General features: G+C 50.7%; 1 protein-coding gene across 2 annotated transcripts in view; it reads right to left on the reverse strand.

The window, feature by feature from the left end:
• Positions 1–3,324: 3,324 nt before the first annotated feature.
• CLU (clusterin) overlaps positions 3,325–17,261 on the reverse strand; it is a 29,589-nt gene continuing 15,652 nt past the window's right edge. For both annotated transcript variants that reach the window (XM_068553928.1, XM_068553927.1), the window contains exons 2-9: positions 14,402–14,518; positions 12,946–13,094; positions 10,696–10,866; positions 8,779–9,190; positions 7,630–7,734; positions 4,710–4,939; positions 3,822–3,991; positions 3,325–3,570 (exon numbers count right to left, since the gene is read on the reverse strand). In XM_068553928.1, the coding sequence (XP_068410029.1) occupies positions 3,561–3,570; positions 3,822–3,991; positions 4,710–4,939; positions 7,630–7,734; positions 8,779–9,190; positions 10,696–10,866; positions 12,946–13,094; positions 14,402–14,480 (1,326 nt within the window). In that variant the 5' untranslated portion in view covers positions 14,481–14,518 and the 3' untranslated portion in view covers positions 3,325–3,560. The remainder of the gene's footprint in view (positions 3,571–3,821; positions 3,992–4,709; positions 4,940–7,629; positions 7,735–8,778; positions 9,191–10,695; positions 10,867–12,945; positions 13,095–14,401; positions 14,519–17,261) is intronic.

Here is a 17,261-nt window from a genome sequence, read left to right on the forward strand (position 1 = left end):
TGCCTGTGTGGCGGTCAGCCTGGGTCAGGTGCTCGTTTTTATTGAATTGGGCACCGAACGGTCTGGATATCAAGGGGAGGTTGTAGGAGAACGTCTGGTCCCAGCTGAAGGTCGCTATCTTTACTCCTTTGGTGCTGGAGGCAACAAACAGATGAGGGCAAGTAAAGTGCTGACCTGTCTCCATTCCCTCTCCTAGCCTGAGTGAGTCCCCTTCCCCAACCTGGGAGTGGACTTGACCTGGCTGAAGGCAACTGTTGACCGTTAGTGAGCAAGGCCTCAGAGTGGTGGGCGCAGGGCAGGAGGCGCTGGACCAACGGCCGTCACCCCGCCCCACCCTGCGCAGTGTCAACCTCCGGGAGGATTCTGACCGAGGGGTGGAGATATCCCAGAGGCAAACAGAGAGTTCATTATTAACCTCGTAAATTTGTTCCACTTGGCCTGGCATTCACTTGCTATCATATTGACTGATTTGGTAATCATCAGTTCTATTAATAAATTCTGCAGACCCGAGTCCCTCTCGAGCTGTCTTTAGAGACATTTCATACTTCCTGGGTTTGCCAAGCTATCCTGTCACAGCGAGAAAACCCTGGGCAAATGCTGGTCTAGAGAGGTTACTAAGGTGGGAGCCTGGGCAGCGAGGGCCCCATGGACCCCAGAATCAGACCTGGGTTTGATCCCACTTCTGCATGACTGCAAATAAATGGTCCTTATTATGTCTACGCCCGCACTCCCAACTACCTCTCCCCGATCCACTTCCTGTCTGAACCTCATGCTCAACTGTGGATGCGACTCCGAGAATCTGTTTATGGTGGAGTTTCGATTCCTTTGGAGGCACAAACATGAAACAATTTGATTCACTCTGACCACTGTTCCCATCACTTAACAGCTCACGCAGATTGGGTTTTTTCTTCCTGAAAAGGTCACGGTTACTAAAACGATCCAAAGTTTACTACGGAACGTCACCCTCCCATCCAAAGCAAAACTCTCCCCCTCCCCCATCAGAGGAGGACAGGTGGAGGCAGTGAGGGGCACACAGGCTGCCCTCCTCCGGGTCTGGGCAGAGTGGGGAGGGGGCGTGGTCCCACGCTGGGCCCCCTCGTCCCCCTCGCTCCTGGTCAAGCTCCTCTGAGGCAAGGCGGGGTCTTGCTTGGCCTGTTGACCTGGGCTGCTACTACCAAGTGGTCTCCTCTCCTCCTAGACAAGTGGACGGTGTCCTTGGGCCAGCCTTGAACTTGGTGCTTGCGTCTTCCTTAGGCCCCTGCCAGCAGTCTAAGCCTCCAGCGCCCTTGGGGTGGGACAAAGCTTCTGTTCCGTGGTGAGCATTTTCCTCCAATCCCGTCACTGTGACTCTGTGACCTTGTAACCCCAGGGGAGGTGATGCCTAAAGGAGCCTAATTGGAGGCCTTTGGGGGAAGGGAAGCCTGAACCAAGTGGCCCCTGTCAAGCCCACCCTCACCACTAGGTGGCGAGCTCTGCTCCGGGCACTCTGGCGGGGCTTCCGGGCTCCCACGGCTCCCCTATTCCCCACTCCTTCATGGTGCAGGGCTGCAACTCGGGGTCCCCGCCTATAGCCTCTGTGGACCACAAGGAACTGGGGTGGGGTGTTCTCCCCTCTAGGCCCTCCCGTCACAGGGCACTTCTCTAATGAAGGCTACTCCTGGAAGCCTTTGTGCTGTGCAGCGGCGAAACAACCCCTGCCCTGAGGGTAATTGTGAGGACCCGATGGGATTACACAGAGCAATTGCCCAGGGGTTAGAGCACTGTGCTTGGCCCAGGGCTGCTGGTTACAGTTGCCCAAGCTGCACACGGCACAACTCTGGGGTCATTGCACCTCATCAGAGATGATATCGAATTGCAATTTTCTGGCAGAAGGCTGTCAAGTGTCAACACAGAGGCTGACAGTGGATTTGTGCCGCCCCCCTTGCCAGGCAGAGGACAAGCCCTCTCTTCTCAGAGCATCAAGCCCTGATCCCATTCTGCTGCAAGGATCCTAGAAGCCAGAAACCAACATCTCATTTCCTGCCTCGGACTTTCTAGGGCCTCAGGCTGGAACTTCTGTTGGGGATGGAGAGACGTCCACGGACCCTCAAACCAGGCCACTGTGCAAAGAAGGAAGAGGGTGGGGGAAAGGGGTCCCACTGAAACTGAGTCAGCTTTAGCCTCTGAATTTTAAGGGGCAGGTCTAGGAGAGTTTAAAGGAGGTTGCATAAAAAGAAGCAACAGCTTGGTGTAGTGACTGCCAGCATCCAGCAACATAATGGAAAACAGAATATAATTTTCGAAACATAAGCTGTGACAATTATGTAATATATAGTTTACAATTATGGTCATTTTAGCAAATGCCTTCTGAACCATAACCCTAACTAAGGTTATGGTATATCTTTAAGTGAGTCACCCTAACTTTACTCTGAATTTCCTTGATAGCGATACTAAAGTACTAGCTTCTGTGGACATATACTAAGCCATAGCGTTTGTTGCTTGTGTGGCAGCGTTGTTGATAACTTAGAAAGGAGAAACAAGGAATGGTAAACTAAGAATATTTTAAGCTTTTAATTTACATGTGGACTTTGCTACAAACCTGGGATGCATCCAGATGGCTTTTATTTCCATTTGAAGTGTATCTGATGAACAGAATTCTGTAGAGAAGATTCATAAATGGAAAGGCTTCTTAATGTGAAGTACCGTGGTTAGTCACTGCCACCTGCTGGCAACGTAGGGTCCTGCAGGCCAGCTATGTTTCAGAGTGAGGGGTGAATAGTCATCACGAGAAACCCAGGCAGCGGAGAAATTCCTGGGGTTGAGGGAAAGATATAAAGGTTGTATAGACAGACAGTGGCCAATCAATGCCACAGTCAAGAAGGTGCCACAGGGATTCTAGGCTCTTACAACTAAAAGAAAATTACCTTGTTTTGTTTTTGGGGAGACTACTTTTTCCATAAGGAAAATATCAATTATGTATGGAAATAACTGGTATGCCTTATTTTTACCCCTTCTGCACCCTAATTTTCAATGTATTCCTTCAGGGTATCACCCCCCCCCCATCAGAATATGTATCTGCTTTATAATGGAATGGAAAAGATTCATTTTTCAGAAACGTATTTTAGCTGGCTATAGGGAACATCTCTCTTCCTAAAAGCAAGAAATCTTTGAACTGGGTCAACTTCACTGTCCCACTCCTTTTATTCTCAACTATATGAGAATATACCATCTTAGCCATTGCTTTTTCTCTTCTCCTTTTTTCTTCCACACCCAAATGAAGGTGTGTGGGAGATTTAAAAAAACAAAACAAAACAAAAATAGCATAAAGAGGACACAGCAGAGCAGTCAGATTACAAGGCGGTTTATTGAGTTAGTGGCATGCGGGGAAGTTCTTCCCGTGATCAGCAAATGCAGGCATTACAGTGCAAATCCAGAGGGAGAAGCTGGGTGCGGTCAGGAGGGCCTCGAGCCCAGGGCCTGGTCAGCTGGTGACGTGCAGAGCTCTCTAGAGGGGACTGTGCCTCATCACGGGGACAGCTGGACGCAGACACCCCCGCACTTGGAAGAGCAACGTTCACGTCTCACTCCTCCCTGAAAAAGAAGGCACGGAGGGGAAGGTGAGGCCTGATATTCACCGAGAGGCAGCAACCAACACTCCAATTCTTATCAACGCAGAGAAAACATCCTCCAAAGGAAGGAGAAAATTCCCAGTAACTTTGTGGCTTCCTGCCTGCGCTGTGGCTGCAGGAGCAGCGATTCCCAGGCCAGGTCCTCTGCCCTTTTCTCAGTCCCCAGGGACCTGACGGGCCCAGAGGAACCGCAGGTGAGGCCCGCACACTCACCGGCTCTTCTGGCGGTATTGTTGCAGCGCTTTCTCTGCCACAGTCTCCATAAACTTAGGACTGGAGACTTCTTGTGGGACCGTCACAGTGAAGGGGTAGGAATCAAAGAGCTTCACAACCACCTTAGTGAGGCCAGAGGGAACGCTGGGGTCGGAACTGTGGGAATTCACCTAAAAGGAGAAAAGTCACGAGAGGGCGGAAACAACGGTCAACACGGACTCATCTGGCACCTGAAGTCAGGCTTAATTCAGATCAGTTGACCCCTTTGCTTTTTACTGACCTCGACATCTATACAACTTGGTGAACAGAAATGCCCTAATTCAGAGACCCTCATTTGTGGGTGTAAATGTCATTCACGAAGGACCAACCCGGGGGAGCCCCACCGAGTAAAACATGTTTCCTTTGAGCAGCCACTGGCCACGCGGTGGTAGAAGAGGAATCAGAGAAAGAAAAAGAAAAGGTTCCCAGCGCTAGAGGAAAGCTTCTTATCACTGGAGGAGAACGATGGGCCGATTCATGAGCCATCCTAGGCGGGACAGGGCAGCAAGGCAGCTCCCCGGAAAGAGCACTAGCTCTGCAGCCGGGCAGACAGGTTCAAACAAACACCCAGGAGATCACCCTGCAGATAGGAGACCCTGGGTAAGCTGTTGAACCTCTCAGTTTCCTCATCTGTAAAATGGGTTCATGACATTCCACGTCACTGAGTGATGAGGTTTCCATGCACCACTGGACCTGAGGTTTTTGTTTCCTGCCATATGACAAATGCTCAGTGAAAAGCAGACATGCCGTCTTGAGTATCTTCACCCCGTTTCAGCCCTGGGGCAGGATCCCATGAGCTCCAGACAACACCTTGAGCCCAGCTTCAGTGTGTGGCCAGGACAGACTCACCGTGGAGACGTGGAGATAGTGCTGGCTGTCGCTGTGCGTGAGGTTGGCCAGCTGGGACACCCAGGTGAACTGCTCGTTCAGCTGCTTCAGCAGGGAGGACGTGTTCAGCATCTTCTGCTGGTAGGACTGGAGCAGCTGGTCGTACAGTTTGCTAAACTTCTCCGCCAGCTGCAGGGACATGTTCAGCTGCTGGCGCAGCTGCATCTGAGAGGAGTCGTTGGCTGAACAGTCTGCCCGGAGATAAAAAAAAAAAAAAAAAAAAAGACAAACGACAGAAACGTGAAGGGAGAGCTAAAAAGGGATGAAAACAAATGGCAACCAGTTCACGCAGCCAGGACCTAAGGCAGAGCTACTCCAAGCTCCAGTCTGCCCCGCGTTCGCTAGCAGCCCAAGACAAAACAGACGGCTCGCCCCGAATGTAGATCGGCACGCGCGTCCTTCATTGAGAAAGTCTTGCTCTGGGAGACAACGTCAGCTGAACTAAAGTGTCTCAGGGACATCACTGATTTCTCTTTGGGTGCAAGACCCTGTCTCCTTGGGGACCAGCAATGAGGGGCACTGCCCACACCTCAAGAAGCACGGACCTCAGGGCCGCATGTGCTCAGACCTCCCTGCCCTCCTCCCTCCATTAGTCATTTCAGGAAATGGTGATGTTACTTGCAGCTGCCGTTTGCGTGGTACCTGCTATGTACCAGGCACCACCAAGTGCTCGGGATAGCCGTGATCTCTAATAGTCACATGTATTCTGACGTTAAGTCTTATCAAGAATGAAACTGAGGACCAGAGCGGTAAATCATTTGCCTAAAGTCATAGGATGAACGATTGGCGAGGGCAGGATGTTGAACCCTGGGCTTTCACTCCTAAACTTGGGCTCTTCCTACTCTGAGTCTGTGGCTCTGGAAGATTCTCCAAGCTTGCCTATATCTATAGAGTTGGAAATTCTGGCCCCAAGAGCCTGGGTAGCAGAAGAGCCGGTCAGGACCCTCGGGCCACAGAGCACAGTAGCCTGGGGCTGGGCATCCGGGCTTGCCCACCTGCCCACCATGGCTGGTCGCCAAGCTCACCAGAGAGCAGGGAAGTTCATTGCTTTTGGTCACCAAGTGCCCACTGCAGGTTGTCAGGTGGATAAGAGCTGGAAACTACCCACTCTCTCTCTCTAAAAACTACTGTTTTTCTCTCCCTTGATTTTTGAAAAATATCCTCCAAAGAGCTCATCAAACCCAAGCAAGTCAGGGGAAAGGAGGAGTTCTTTGCACACTTCACCATGGTGGCTGTAATCATTTCTAAAATAAAATAAAACGTCAGGTGGGGCAAGACGTAGGATTATTAACAATAAACTGGGTTGAAAAAGATATATAATGACGAAACTTAACTCTTCTTACCAGGGAATCATTGAAAATAAGGACAGTCATTGAGAGCTGGGTAGCAGTCTAGAGCAGTGGCTCTCACCTGGGGCGGTGCTGTCCCCAGGGATATTTGACAAGGTCTGAAAACCTTTTTGGTGTCACAACTGGGGTGAGGGAGGGAGGCTGCTGGCATCCAGTGGGTAGATGCCGCTAAACATCCCAAAGTGCACAGGACAGCCCGCCACAAAGAAGGATCTGGTCCAAAATGCCAGTAGTACCGAAGCTGCGAAATTCCAGTCTGGAGGTCCCGGGCAGCACATGCTCAAATGGCTGCAAGCACCTTAGATAAGAGGTCATAAGTCCTCCTCGATGTAGAAAAGAAAACCACCGTTTCAGGAAGCTGTGATCAGTGAACGTTAAGGTCAGTGCCAGGGGCGCCAATCTGAGCTTGGGGACCTGTAGGTCTCTTCTTCTGGCCCTAATGTGACTTTCTCACGGTGTGATTTACACTCTTCTAATCATGATATTTTATGGGATAAACCCAGGAGCTTGTGTACTCACCTCTCGCTTCTTCATAGATCAGCCTCTTACAGCACTTGTATTTCTTTTGCAGTAGCTTCTAAAATCACAGCAATGAGACTAGGAATATTTAACTAGACTCTGAAGGCCTGCCCGGGCAAACTCAAAAAGTATTAAGTAAGAGCAAAGCCGCAAGATCGATCCGCCTGGTACAAGGGAAACAATTAACTTTTTCTGAGCATAGACTGTTGTGGGCCAGGAATTGTTTCGCCGCTTTTATAGCTGTTACTTCCAAGTAAGAAGAATTTAGTCCGCCTGATAAAACCGAAGGAAACAGTGGAAGGGAGGTATTTCCTCTGCCTCAGGGACCAACCTATCAAAGGTAAAGTTACTGGGAAGCTAGGGTACCACTAGGAGAGACCCACATGTTCAGGGTAGAGAACACAGCAGCACTGGTTGGGAACACATCACAAGCGCCCCCAGGGCGTCATGTAATCTTGGGCAGGTCACCAAACCTTCTCTGACTGAGTTTCCTCCTCTGTGAGACAGGGATGATAGGTGTAGCCAGCCGGTTATTCCAGGGGCAAGAGTAAATGTTTGTAAAGTGTTTACAAGAGTGTTTAGTAACAAACACATGGGAAGAGTTTGTTTAACAGAATCCACACTGCCTAAACTCTCATTGTCTGCAGCAAAACATGAGGACGTCTACTAGGTTTGGCCCTTGGGAACAGACCAACTGGGGGAAGTCAAAGGATGACAGCTCTTTAGAAAAGCACAGCAGTTCCTCCCACCGTCGGCCTGTTGACCGTGAGCTGGATGATGTGGTAAGCACCTTGTATTCTGTCTCCCGACTTCAGGGACAGCCCCTCATCTTAACCCGCGACCCCAAATGGGGACCCAAGCAGAGCCGGGCAAAGGACTCCCCCACCCAGATTCACAGCTGGAAGGCAGCAGACCTGGCATTTGAACTCCCATCCATCTGAGCCCATAAAGGCAGCCCCAGTGAGGTGCTGGAGACCCGAGGACACAGGAGACCACGGGGCCCCCCGACTCACCCATGGACAAGATCTCCTGGCACTTTTCACACTGGTCCTTCATCTTCAGGCATCCCGTGGAGTTGTGGCGGATTTCCTTGCACACGGTGCGGTCACTGCTGTTTTCTGGAGACACATGAGGGAAAGTCATACAGAGCGACACAGAGATGGACCACCCCGATCTCCCAGAGCCCTTCCACACTACTGTCTGGCCCTTTGACATGGTTCTGCGGGCAGAGCAGGTTGGACTCTGGTTGTTTGCCTGCAGACACAGGCTCGGATCGGGGCTCCCTGCAGCGGGACCAGGAGGTGGTTCGGCCCCCTCCCCCACCACCCTCACCTGCTGACACGTCTCCTGCCTGCTTGTACTTCTCTTTGGCATCATAACCCGTTCTGCTCTGCATTCTGTCTGGCTCATTTCTCTCCCCGGGCCAGACAGCAAGCGCCTTGAAGGCAGGAATAGGATCCACCTTAGAACCTCCTTATAACACAGGGAGCCCCCCATTATGGATACGCAGTAAACTCCTTGTTCAATTCAATACCCTCCTGTGTTTCCAATCCGTTTCAAGCCACACCCCAGTGCCGGTCAAACTGTAGCGTTTAGGAGATGGGGTTGGCCAACGAGTGTCTATTGGTTCAATGAAGGAAATCACTTCTGAAAGTTTTGGCTTCTCGTGTCCATGTTAGAGTTCCTTCATTCAAAATATATTCATTGTGTGCCCATTCTCTACCAGACCCTAAGGTTACAGCCACAAACAGCTTTCTTAACTGTACCATGAGCTGATTATATAATTTGTCGCCAGTATATGCGTGGCGTCCACATAAAGCCATCTGAGTTCCCAAGACAAAGGGGGTCTGGTTCTCTAGAGGAAATAGTCAATGTCATGCCCTCCAGTTGCTGGAAGGAGCTTGGTACACTCGAAAGAACACAGATTCCAAATCCTGCAGGGCTAGATTTGACCGGCTCCCACTTTGTCAGCTGTGAACCCTTGCACATGCTCCTTTACCATCCTGCCATAGTTTTCTCCCCATCAAACCGGGATGAGAGCACCCTCCCCAGGTTTCTGGGGGCGGAATTCAGATGACACGTGCCAAGCCCCGGCCACCGTTCTGAGCATCTAACGGGTTAACATCTCAATGAAATGTGAGTTCCCATCCCATCCTCCTAACCTCCTGGGAATTCCGCCATCGGGAAGTGGTAGGGAATTCTATGCATGTGGGCATCCATGGCCTGCTGGGCCTGGTGGATCATGTCAAAGAAGGGCTGAAACATGTCATGGAAGTTCAGGGGTTCCAACATGGGGAAAGGCATGACATTCCGGGTGAAGCGGGACTTGGGATTGAAGAAGAGCGATCCCCTTGGGAACGAGCTGAAGGGCGAGTAGTACTGAGTGTCCTGGAACTTCCGGGGAAAGAACCGGTCCTGGAAGAGCTCGTCCATGATGTTGGATGCACGGTTGAAGCTGTCCTCCATGACGTCCATCACGTGGCCCTGCTGTCGGTCGTTCTCCAGTAGGGAGTCAATGCGGTCACCGTTGATCCACAAGTAGAAGGGGGAGCTCTGGTTCAGGAACTCCTCGAGCTGCGACAGGAGACAGGGGACAGTCAGGGGTGCTTCCCCCTTGTCAAGACGGGCCAGGCCCGGCCCCTCCTGGCTGCACCCCGGGCAACTCAGAGTCACAGCAGGCGGCAGAAGGCCAGGCTGGGACTGGCTCCCCATCTCTGAACTGTCCAGGTCAGTGCCCTTCCATTCTACCAACCCTGAGGGGAAGAGTTTAGGAAGACCTGCGAGGCCGAGAGAGTCACAAGGCTCATCACATGAGACTAGTCTGCTGTCCTCTTTGGCCACTGGTGATCCCCAAGCCTGCTCAGCCAAGGGCCAACTGATGGGACTCCTGGAAAGGGCAAAATTCATGAGCCCTAGCTGAGCAAGGCCCACAGGGGAGGGAGGATCAATAATAGCATACTAAAATTTCTTAATTCCTTCTGTTTAAGTGGACGCAGGGCTCTGCCATACTGTGGAGCCATTTGTTATGTTAGGCAGCTAATAATTGCTGAATGAGAGTCTTCAAAGATGGCAAATACCTGGCACAGGTGCTTTTCATGACTCTACATTACTGCACTCATAGCAGACATTACCAATTGATCACAGCGCTCTGGGCCCAAATGCAGCCAGAACTAATCAATTGCATCTGGCATATGAAATGAAGCTGTGATATTGTGATTTATAATAAGAAATATATATTTGGTCTGGTCCTTGACAAAGAGGTCCTAAAGCCCTTGGAATTTCCTGTGATAAGAGCAATAAAGGTGTCTTGTTATGTTAGTGAGGTGACTTTTCGGAAAGCACCTAGGGATGGGGGCTGGTCGCCAGGGGAGCCAACCCTAGATTAGAGGGTTGGAACTTTCAGCCCCACCCCCTGATTTCCAAGGAGGGGATAGGGGCTGGACCTTGAATCAATGACCAATGGTCAATGATTTAATCAGTTGTACCTATGTAATGATGCCTCCATTAAACCCAAAAGGATGGGCTTGGGGAGCCTCTGGGTTGATGAACACATGTGCCAATGAGATGCAGGAGACTGTTGAACTCGAAGAGGGCGTGGAAGTTCCCCACCCTTTCCCCATCCCTCCCCCTGGGCATCTCTTCCATCTGGCTGTTTCTGAGTTATATCCTTTTATAACACACCAATAATCTAGTATGTAAAATGTTTCTCCAAGTTCTATGAGCTCCTCTAGCAAATTAATTGAACCCAAGGAGGCAGTCATGGGAACCTCTAATCTACCGCCAGTCAGTCAGAAACACAGGTGACCACCTGGACTTGTGATTGGCGGCTGAAGTTGGGGGTGGGGATGGGGAGGCGTCCTGTGGGACTGAGCCCTGAGCCTGTGGGGTCTGACGCTGTCTCTGGGTAGACAGGGTCAGAGCTGAGTTCAACTGCAGGACACCCAGCCAGTGCGGGAGAAATGCTTGATGGGGAAATCCCCACACTTGGAATTGGGTGCAGAATCAAAGAAGCATATTCAGTTCTCCTCACTGCCCACCCAGAGCCCAGGCTGTGCTGAAGAAGCGGGGCCCCTTGTCACCTGTTGGCCAACCAGTCCGGAGCCGCTTCTGCAGACGCGCGCGTAGAACTTCATGCAGGTCTGTTTCAGGCAAGGCTTACACTCCTCCCAGAGGGCCGTCATGGTCTCATTGCACACCCCCTGGGACGCCTTCAGCTTTGTTTCAGAATCCTTGGTGTCGTTCAGGGCATCCTACAGGAGGACCCAGGCTGGGTTAGCCACAGAAACCACGGCTTCCCCTTCCCCAAGCAGGCACCGTGGTGCTGGCCCCCCGGCCCAACCTGGCCACATGGGGTGCTTATTTCCACCCCTGCTCTGGCTCACGTGTTCCCGCATCTGCCCACCTGGAATTCCCTCCCCATCTGGCTCTACACGTCCTCTCGTCTTCAAGATCCAACTGCTCCTTAGTCCTTTCCAGCCATTAGAGCCCCTCTGGACAGCTCCTTTCTCTGACACTGCACTTACAGTCTTTACCCCAGGACTTCCCTCTCGCTAATACCCCAGAAGACTCAACTTCTGGAATTTAAATGTCATCTTTCAAAGCTCCCCTGAATCTTATTTCTCTATTGCAACCATGGTCCCCGGCATGCCAGGGGAATAGGTAAGCATCCAAAATTAAAGCCACCACTACTACCAAAACTCTCCAAGACGACCGTGACATTTGATCCAGTAATTCTACAAGAACCTATCCCAAGGAATTCCTGCAATAAAGGAAAAATCCATATGCTTGAAGATATCTGTTACAATATTCATGTGTGGCAAAAAAAATACTGGGATCAACCCCAATGCTCAAAACCAGGGGACAAGTTAAGGACACTGTGGTACTTACAAAAGGTAGATAGGACAGCATTACAAGGGATGTTTGTAGTGAGTTTTAAATATTATAATAAGCATTTTTCACGTTAAAAATTCATGAGTTTGAGTATAGCCACTGTCCAAAAAGTATAGAGGAGAAAATGTAGTAAGACATAGATCAAATGTTAAGTGAATCGTCCTTAGGTAAAAGGGTTATGGAAAAACTTCTGCTTTTCTATATTAAAATCTTGATAAATGAGTGTATTACTCTTCAAAGAATTAAGTAGACCATCCATACCCCAGAGCAAAGCTACACTATGAATATCTGAAAATGTGAGATCTTCTCCTGCTCTGTGTCCCCTGTCTCCTCATCTGAGATGGGGAAGGCCACCACGCCTCCAACTGGGCCAATTCACAGGCGTCAACTCTGCTGTCCAATTCCATTCCTTTCCTTCCGGTTCACATATTCCTCAACTAAGAAGTCATGGAGTCTTTTTCCGAACTTGATATACTTTATCATAGAACCTGGATTGTCAAATATCAAATTCCAATGAGAAGTGCAAAAATTCAAGAACAAGACTTGCCACTTCTACATGGGCTCTAGGTTTCTCATAGTGTGACTAGAACTAATACTGATGCCAAGAAAGGCACTAAGTTTCAAAGAAAGTTAGAGCTGCACCCAGGCCAACATTTCCTTAAGTGGTTTCCATGGAATTGTGCTACAAGCTATCAGGAAAAAAATAAATGGATTCCATGGTCAATTCGATTTGGAAAACACTTGGATTAAATGAAGTTACACGTGCTTCCTTTACCGCACAACTTCTCTGAGTCTTTATAATGCTTTTACTCTATGCATTAGGGATCATGAAGGTGGCAGGGGGCCCCATCTCAGCATCTCTGTCATTAGGGGTAGGGTGGCAATGGGCATAGGCTTTGAGGAGACCTGAAGGACACTGTTGACTTTTTAAATAAGCTGTTTATTGAATTATAGTGTTTTACTTTTGTATGTTCACCATTGGACCTAGGTGTCTCTTTACAAAGTAGTCCAGAACTCTATAGAGACTTGGGCAATACAGCGTGTGCCTGCTGTACCCCCAAAGGTATTGCCCCTACTAGATAAGCTTCCTGAAGGTAGGGTGCCATCCCTCTCCTAACCTGTGACAGTGACAGACCCTACCCAAAGCCTGCCTTGGAGCTTGCACATAGTCTGGGTTTAGAAAAATCTACTGAAGTGAATCTGGGTGGCAGGCCCTGGGCCAGGCTTGTAACAAAACCAGATCCAAGATCTCACTGCTTGAAGCTTTCAAAAGCAAATAAACCTTCCCTATTTGTTAACCACAGCCCCAGTATCAGCTGACACAACCGGAGAAGGCCTGCGGGTCACCATAGTAACCTGGCAGGGCACTCGGAAGAGCAATGGCCCCCCCTCCCTCCAGCACAGTGGATCAAGGCGTGGGTCACCGGGCTCTTCCTTACCTCTTTCTTCTTCTTGGCCTCCTCTAAGGAGCCAAGCAATGATTTGCGCTCTTCGTTGGTTTGTTCTATTAGGGTCTTTATCTGTTTCACCTCCTTGAGAGCATTTTTAATTTCTTTATTAATGTACTTACTCCCCTCGGTGGACATTTCTGCAAGAAAAGAGCAGGGAGGTAGATGAGCCCAGAGGAAGGGATGGTGCTGGGGATATAACCCTGGAACCAGCTGGAACGGTCAGAAAGGCCAGTGGGCCTAGGGGCTGCCATGGCTGGGATCCCCCTGGCAGGCAGCCTTCGGGCCCCAGCTTTGCCCTGACACAGGTTCCATCCCAGGGCTCACTGTAGACCCAGGGCCAGAGAATCGATTACACCCAGCTGCTCAGAAATGCAAACCATCGGGGAGCGGACACGCCCCAGAGGAGGGACAACCCAGTCCGCCCCTGGAGCTCTGGAGAAGCAGCCTACCCAGCTGCAGAAGAAATTTTTCAAGGAAAAAGAAAATCCTGGAAGCGTATCAAAATATAAAATAGTGTTATTGTGGATACAAGTCTTTCTGCAATGCAGTTTAAGCAAACATCGGAACTTCGCTGTTCCGATGCACAGTGTCAGGTGACAGGGCCACGGAGGTGACTTAATAGCACCATCCTTCAAGGAGACTGGGATCAGACACCACACCGTGTGACAAATGCAATGAGACAATGTCACCAAAGTACCGAAAGTAACAGCCAATGCTTCTCTGGTTCTTATCTTGGGCCAAATGCTGAGCTGGACACTTCACGTGCATTTTATTTAATACTCTTGACACCATCTTCACCCCTTTGCACAATCGAGGATAAAGAATCGCAGTGAGATCAAGATACTTACCCAGGGTTATACAGCTGGGGAGGGCGGAGCCAGATTCCCACCCAGCTCTGGGCTCAATGCTTGGGTTTTTAACTATTACCCCATAGAGTCAGTCAGCTCATAGGACAAGAGTGGGGCAGAGGGAAGACAGGTTTTAGGAAAGGCCTGGCAGAAGAGGGGAACCATCAACTGGGCTCTGAAGGATGACAAGCCCTCGTAGTGAATGATATTCCGCCTTTCCTGAATCCGGAGCATTGGTTTTCTAGGTGGAAAGGTGGTGGATACAGGTAGTAAGTGCTATGGAAACTCAAGGGGAAATCCACAGAGGCTCCAGTGGTCCAGCCTTCATGAAGCTTCGTGGAAGAGGTGTGGACACCGGACCGAGCAGACGGGAAGGGGAACAGCCAAACGAGCTGCAGCAGCCAGAAAGGACTTGGGGTCTACCTGAAACTGCCTGGAAGCCCACCTGACCACAAAGAGCCTAGGCCGGCGAGAGAGGGCTCAGAGAGGGGGCCCGGGCAGAGCAAACCCGATCCGATGCACAGGACAAAGATGGTCTTAACCGTTGGGGCCCTGACAGAGGGAAGCATGCCAGGAGGGCACTCCTGGTCACTTACCCTGGAGCTCTTTGTCCGAGACTGCCCTGCCGTTCTCCCAGCTCAGCAGCAGGCCCACCAGCAGCAGTAGAGTCTTCATCTCGCCTCCTTCTCCAATTCTGGAATCCTAGCACGCCTCTGTTTGCAGAGAACAGGGGACTGTCATGGCAACAGCTAGACAGCCTGCTGGTTACGGGCCCAGCCTGCTGCCTGTGTGGCTTCCCAGGAACCCTGCCGAGGCCTTGCCCTCCACTCTCCCCTCAGCTGGCATCACCGACTTTTTATCCCAAGGAAGTGACAAGAAAGTATCAGACTTGCCACTGGGCCCCTTCAAAAGAAAGTGGAGGAAGCGGGTACGGGGAGGAACCACAGGACAGCAGCCTAATATAGAAGAAATGAGAACTCCAGAGTCAGAGCCACTGGGCTCTGGTCCAAGCCGCCCTCCTCCTCCTCCTCATCCTCCTCCTCGCCCCCCATAATAGCTGACTATGCCTAAAAAAGGCACATGTGCTTTCTGTATCCAGAAAGGGCATCTATCTGATGATACCTGCTCACATCAAACAAACCCTGAAAACACCTCTCTTGCGTCACTCATCTGGCCTCTGCCGTCCCCCTAAAGTGGGGACTGCAGCCCAGAGCACAGACAGCCCCCTGCTGTCTGCATCACCCATCCTGCCCACAGCAGGCATCACCAATCAATCACAGCACTGTCCCCACCAAGGCTGGACACCTCCTGAAATTGCTTTTCAAGGGTCTGAGGCAGTGACAGCCTCTGGGTTGCTACAGGGAAATAAATCCATTTGTCATCCCTAGCGTGGAAGAGAGTAGAGCAAGGCGGGGAGGACAGTTGTCTTCAGGGGATAGAGAGGGAGGGGCAAAGCCAAAGGATTAACGGCGGAGTGGGGGCAGGGCAAGGAACCTCCCCAGGAAAAGTCCCTGTGGGAGGACGTACCACTATGCTCTGCCAGGTCCCTTTCACGCAGCCAGTCCCTCTAAGCCCACAGCAGGGTGTCTGCCAAGGTCCTCCCGCCACCACTCGGCTAGCTGCCCTGAGCCCTGGACCAGCTGGTCTTACACAATGGACCCTTTCCCAGAAGCTGAAGTTGTTGCAAAACAGAAACCCCTCCCCCCGCACTGCCCTCCACCCCAATGCTCATCCGAACTCACCCGTTTCCCCTAAGAGAATGGGAAGGGGCTCTCCCCTTCCTGAAATGATGTACATCCAGAAGCTGCTCTCCGCTCAGCAGGCCCATCTGGACCCTTGGGAGAATATTAATAAGGCAAGTCTCTCCTGAGACATAATTAGTAAGGCAGCCAGGCTGTGGTTCCCGAGCAGCGTGGGAGAAGAGAGCGGGTCACCGCCTTCCCCAGAGATGGTGAGTGGGCAGCTGAGCCAGGGTGCTATTTCAGGTCTGTGAGGCTCTGCCCTAGCTGCTCACTGAAGCCTGAAACGCCTCAAACAGGGACAGAACCTTTGTCATGCCAGAGAGAGAAAGCCGGCGAGAAACACCCTTCCAGCAGAGGCCCCCGATAGCAAAGACTTCTGAGAAATCCAAACATGAGCCTCTGAAATAGGTTGGGACCAGAAGACGGGGCATTGGGTCCTGATGAAAAGAGAGACAGGGCAGCCAAAGGCAAGAGCTCTGGATGAGAAGTCTGGAAACCCAGCGGTCAGTACAGGATCTCCCACCAAGAGCCTGGGGGTCATGGGAGCCATCGAGTTCCGAGCTGGGAGAGAGACCTGTCTCCTGCCCAATCCCTCCACCTCAGAGGGGAGGCCAAACCCAGAGACAGGATGGGGCTCCCCAAGGCCTGCAGCAAGCTCGTGACAACCCCAGGATGAGAACTCAGCCCTCCCAAACCCCAGTTCAGTGTTCTTTCCTTGACACCAAGTCACTTAAATCTCTGAGCCTCAGTTTCCTCACCTGTAAAATGGACCTAATAGAGACCTTAGAGATGGAAATGTGTTCTGTAAACACAAGGGTCTTATGTAATCATAGGAAATTCCGACTCCTTCAAAATTGACGTAGGATCAATCATGGGCATTGGCAGTATCTATCGGGGAAGTGGGAGGAGGTGGCGTGTTGGGAGAGGGACAGAGGAACTGAAGCAGGTACACAAAGGTCACCTGTGGTCCCTCCCCGACTGTGGGCTTTGCCTTAGTGATGTGATCAGCTCCTATGAATTACCCGGGAGTCTTGTTATAATGCTGATTCTGATTCAGAGACTGCTTTTCTAATAAGCTTGCAGGTAATATTGATACTAGTCCAAGGACGGTACGAGAACAGCGGCTGCGCGGCCACACTGCCCTCCCTTTGCACTGACTCACCTCCCCACCCATCTCCTGGCCAGGGCGCCTGGTTGCCAACTGCTCTGATTGAACAAGCCACTCCAAGGCCCTCCTTTCCCCAGAGGAAGCCATGGGGAGGACATGGTCACGCAGCTAGTAAGCTGCAGGGTTTAAAGCCCAAAGCCCGAGCTCCTCTCCTACTGCCTCCCCAAATGCAGAAAACTCAACCAAAAAGAAAAATGAGAAAATAATTCACCTGTAATTCACACCATCGAGAGGCAAACATTAGCACCGTGATATATTTCCTCTTTTCTGTGCATTTGCGTACAATCGGATCCTTTACATCCGCTATCTTCAAATACTCTCTAAAAGCACACTTTTGTGCCCGTATAATATGGTCCTTTTTCTGATGTACTTTATTTTGCCATCCCACAAGCCGGGCATTTAACTTGTCTGTAATTTCCAACTATTATTATCGTGAACACTCTCGCGCGCATCCTTTTATAGTATCTGTGCTTACTCTTAAATTCTAAACTTCACTCTTAAAAAAATAATAATAATCCGTTTCTTTTTTTCATTAGGTCCAGAAAT

Source organism: Eschrichtius robustus, chromosome 10 (assembly GCF_028021215.1).
Source record: "Eschrichtius robustus isolate mEscRob2 chromosome 10, mEscRob2.pri, whole genome shotgun sequence".
NCBI classification, from domain to species: Eukaryota; Metazoa; Chordata; class Mammalia; order Artiodactyla; family Eschrichtiidae; genus Eschrichtius; species Eschrichtius robustus.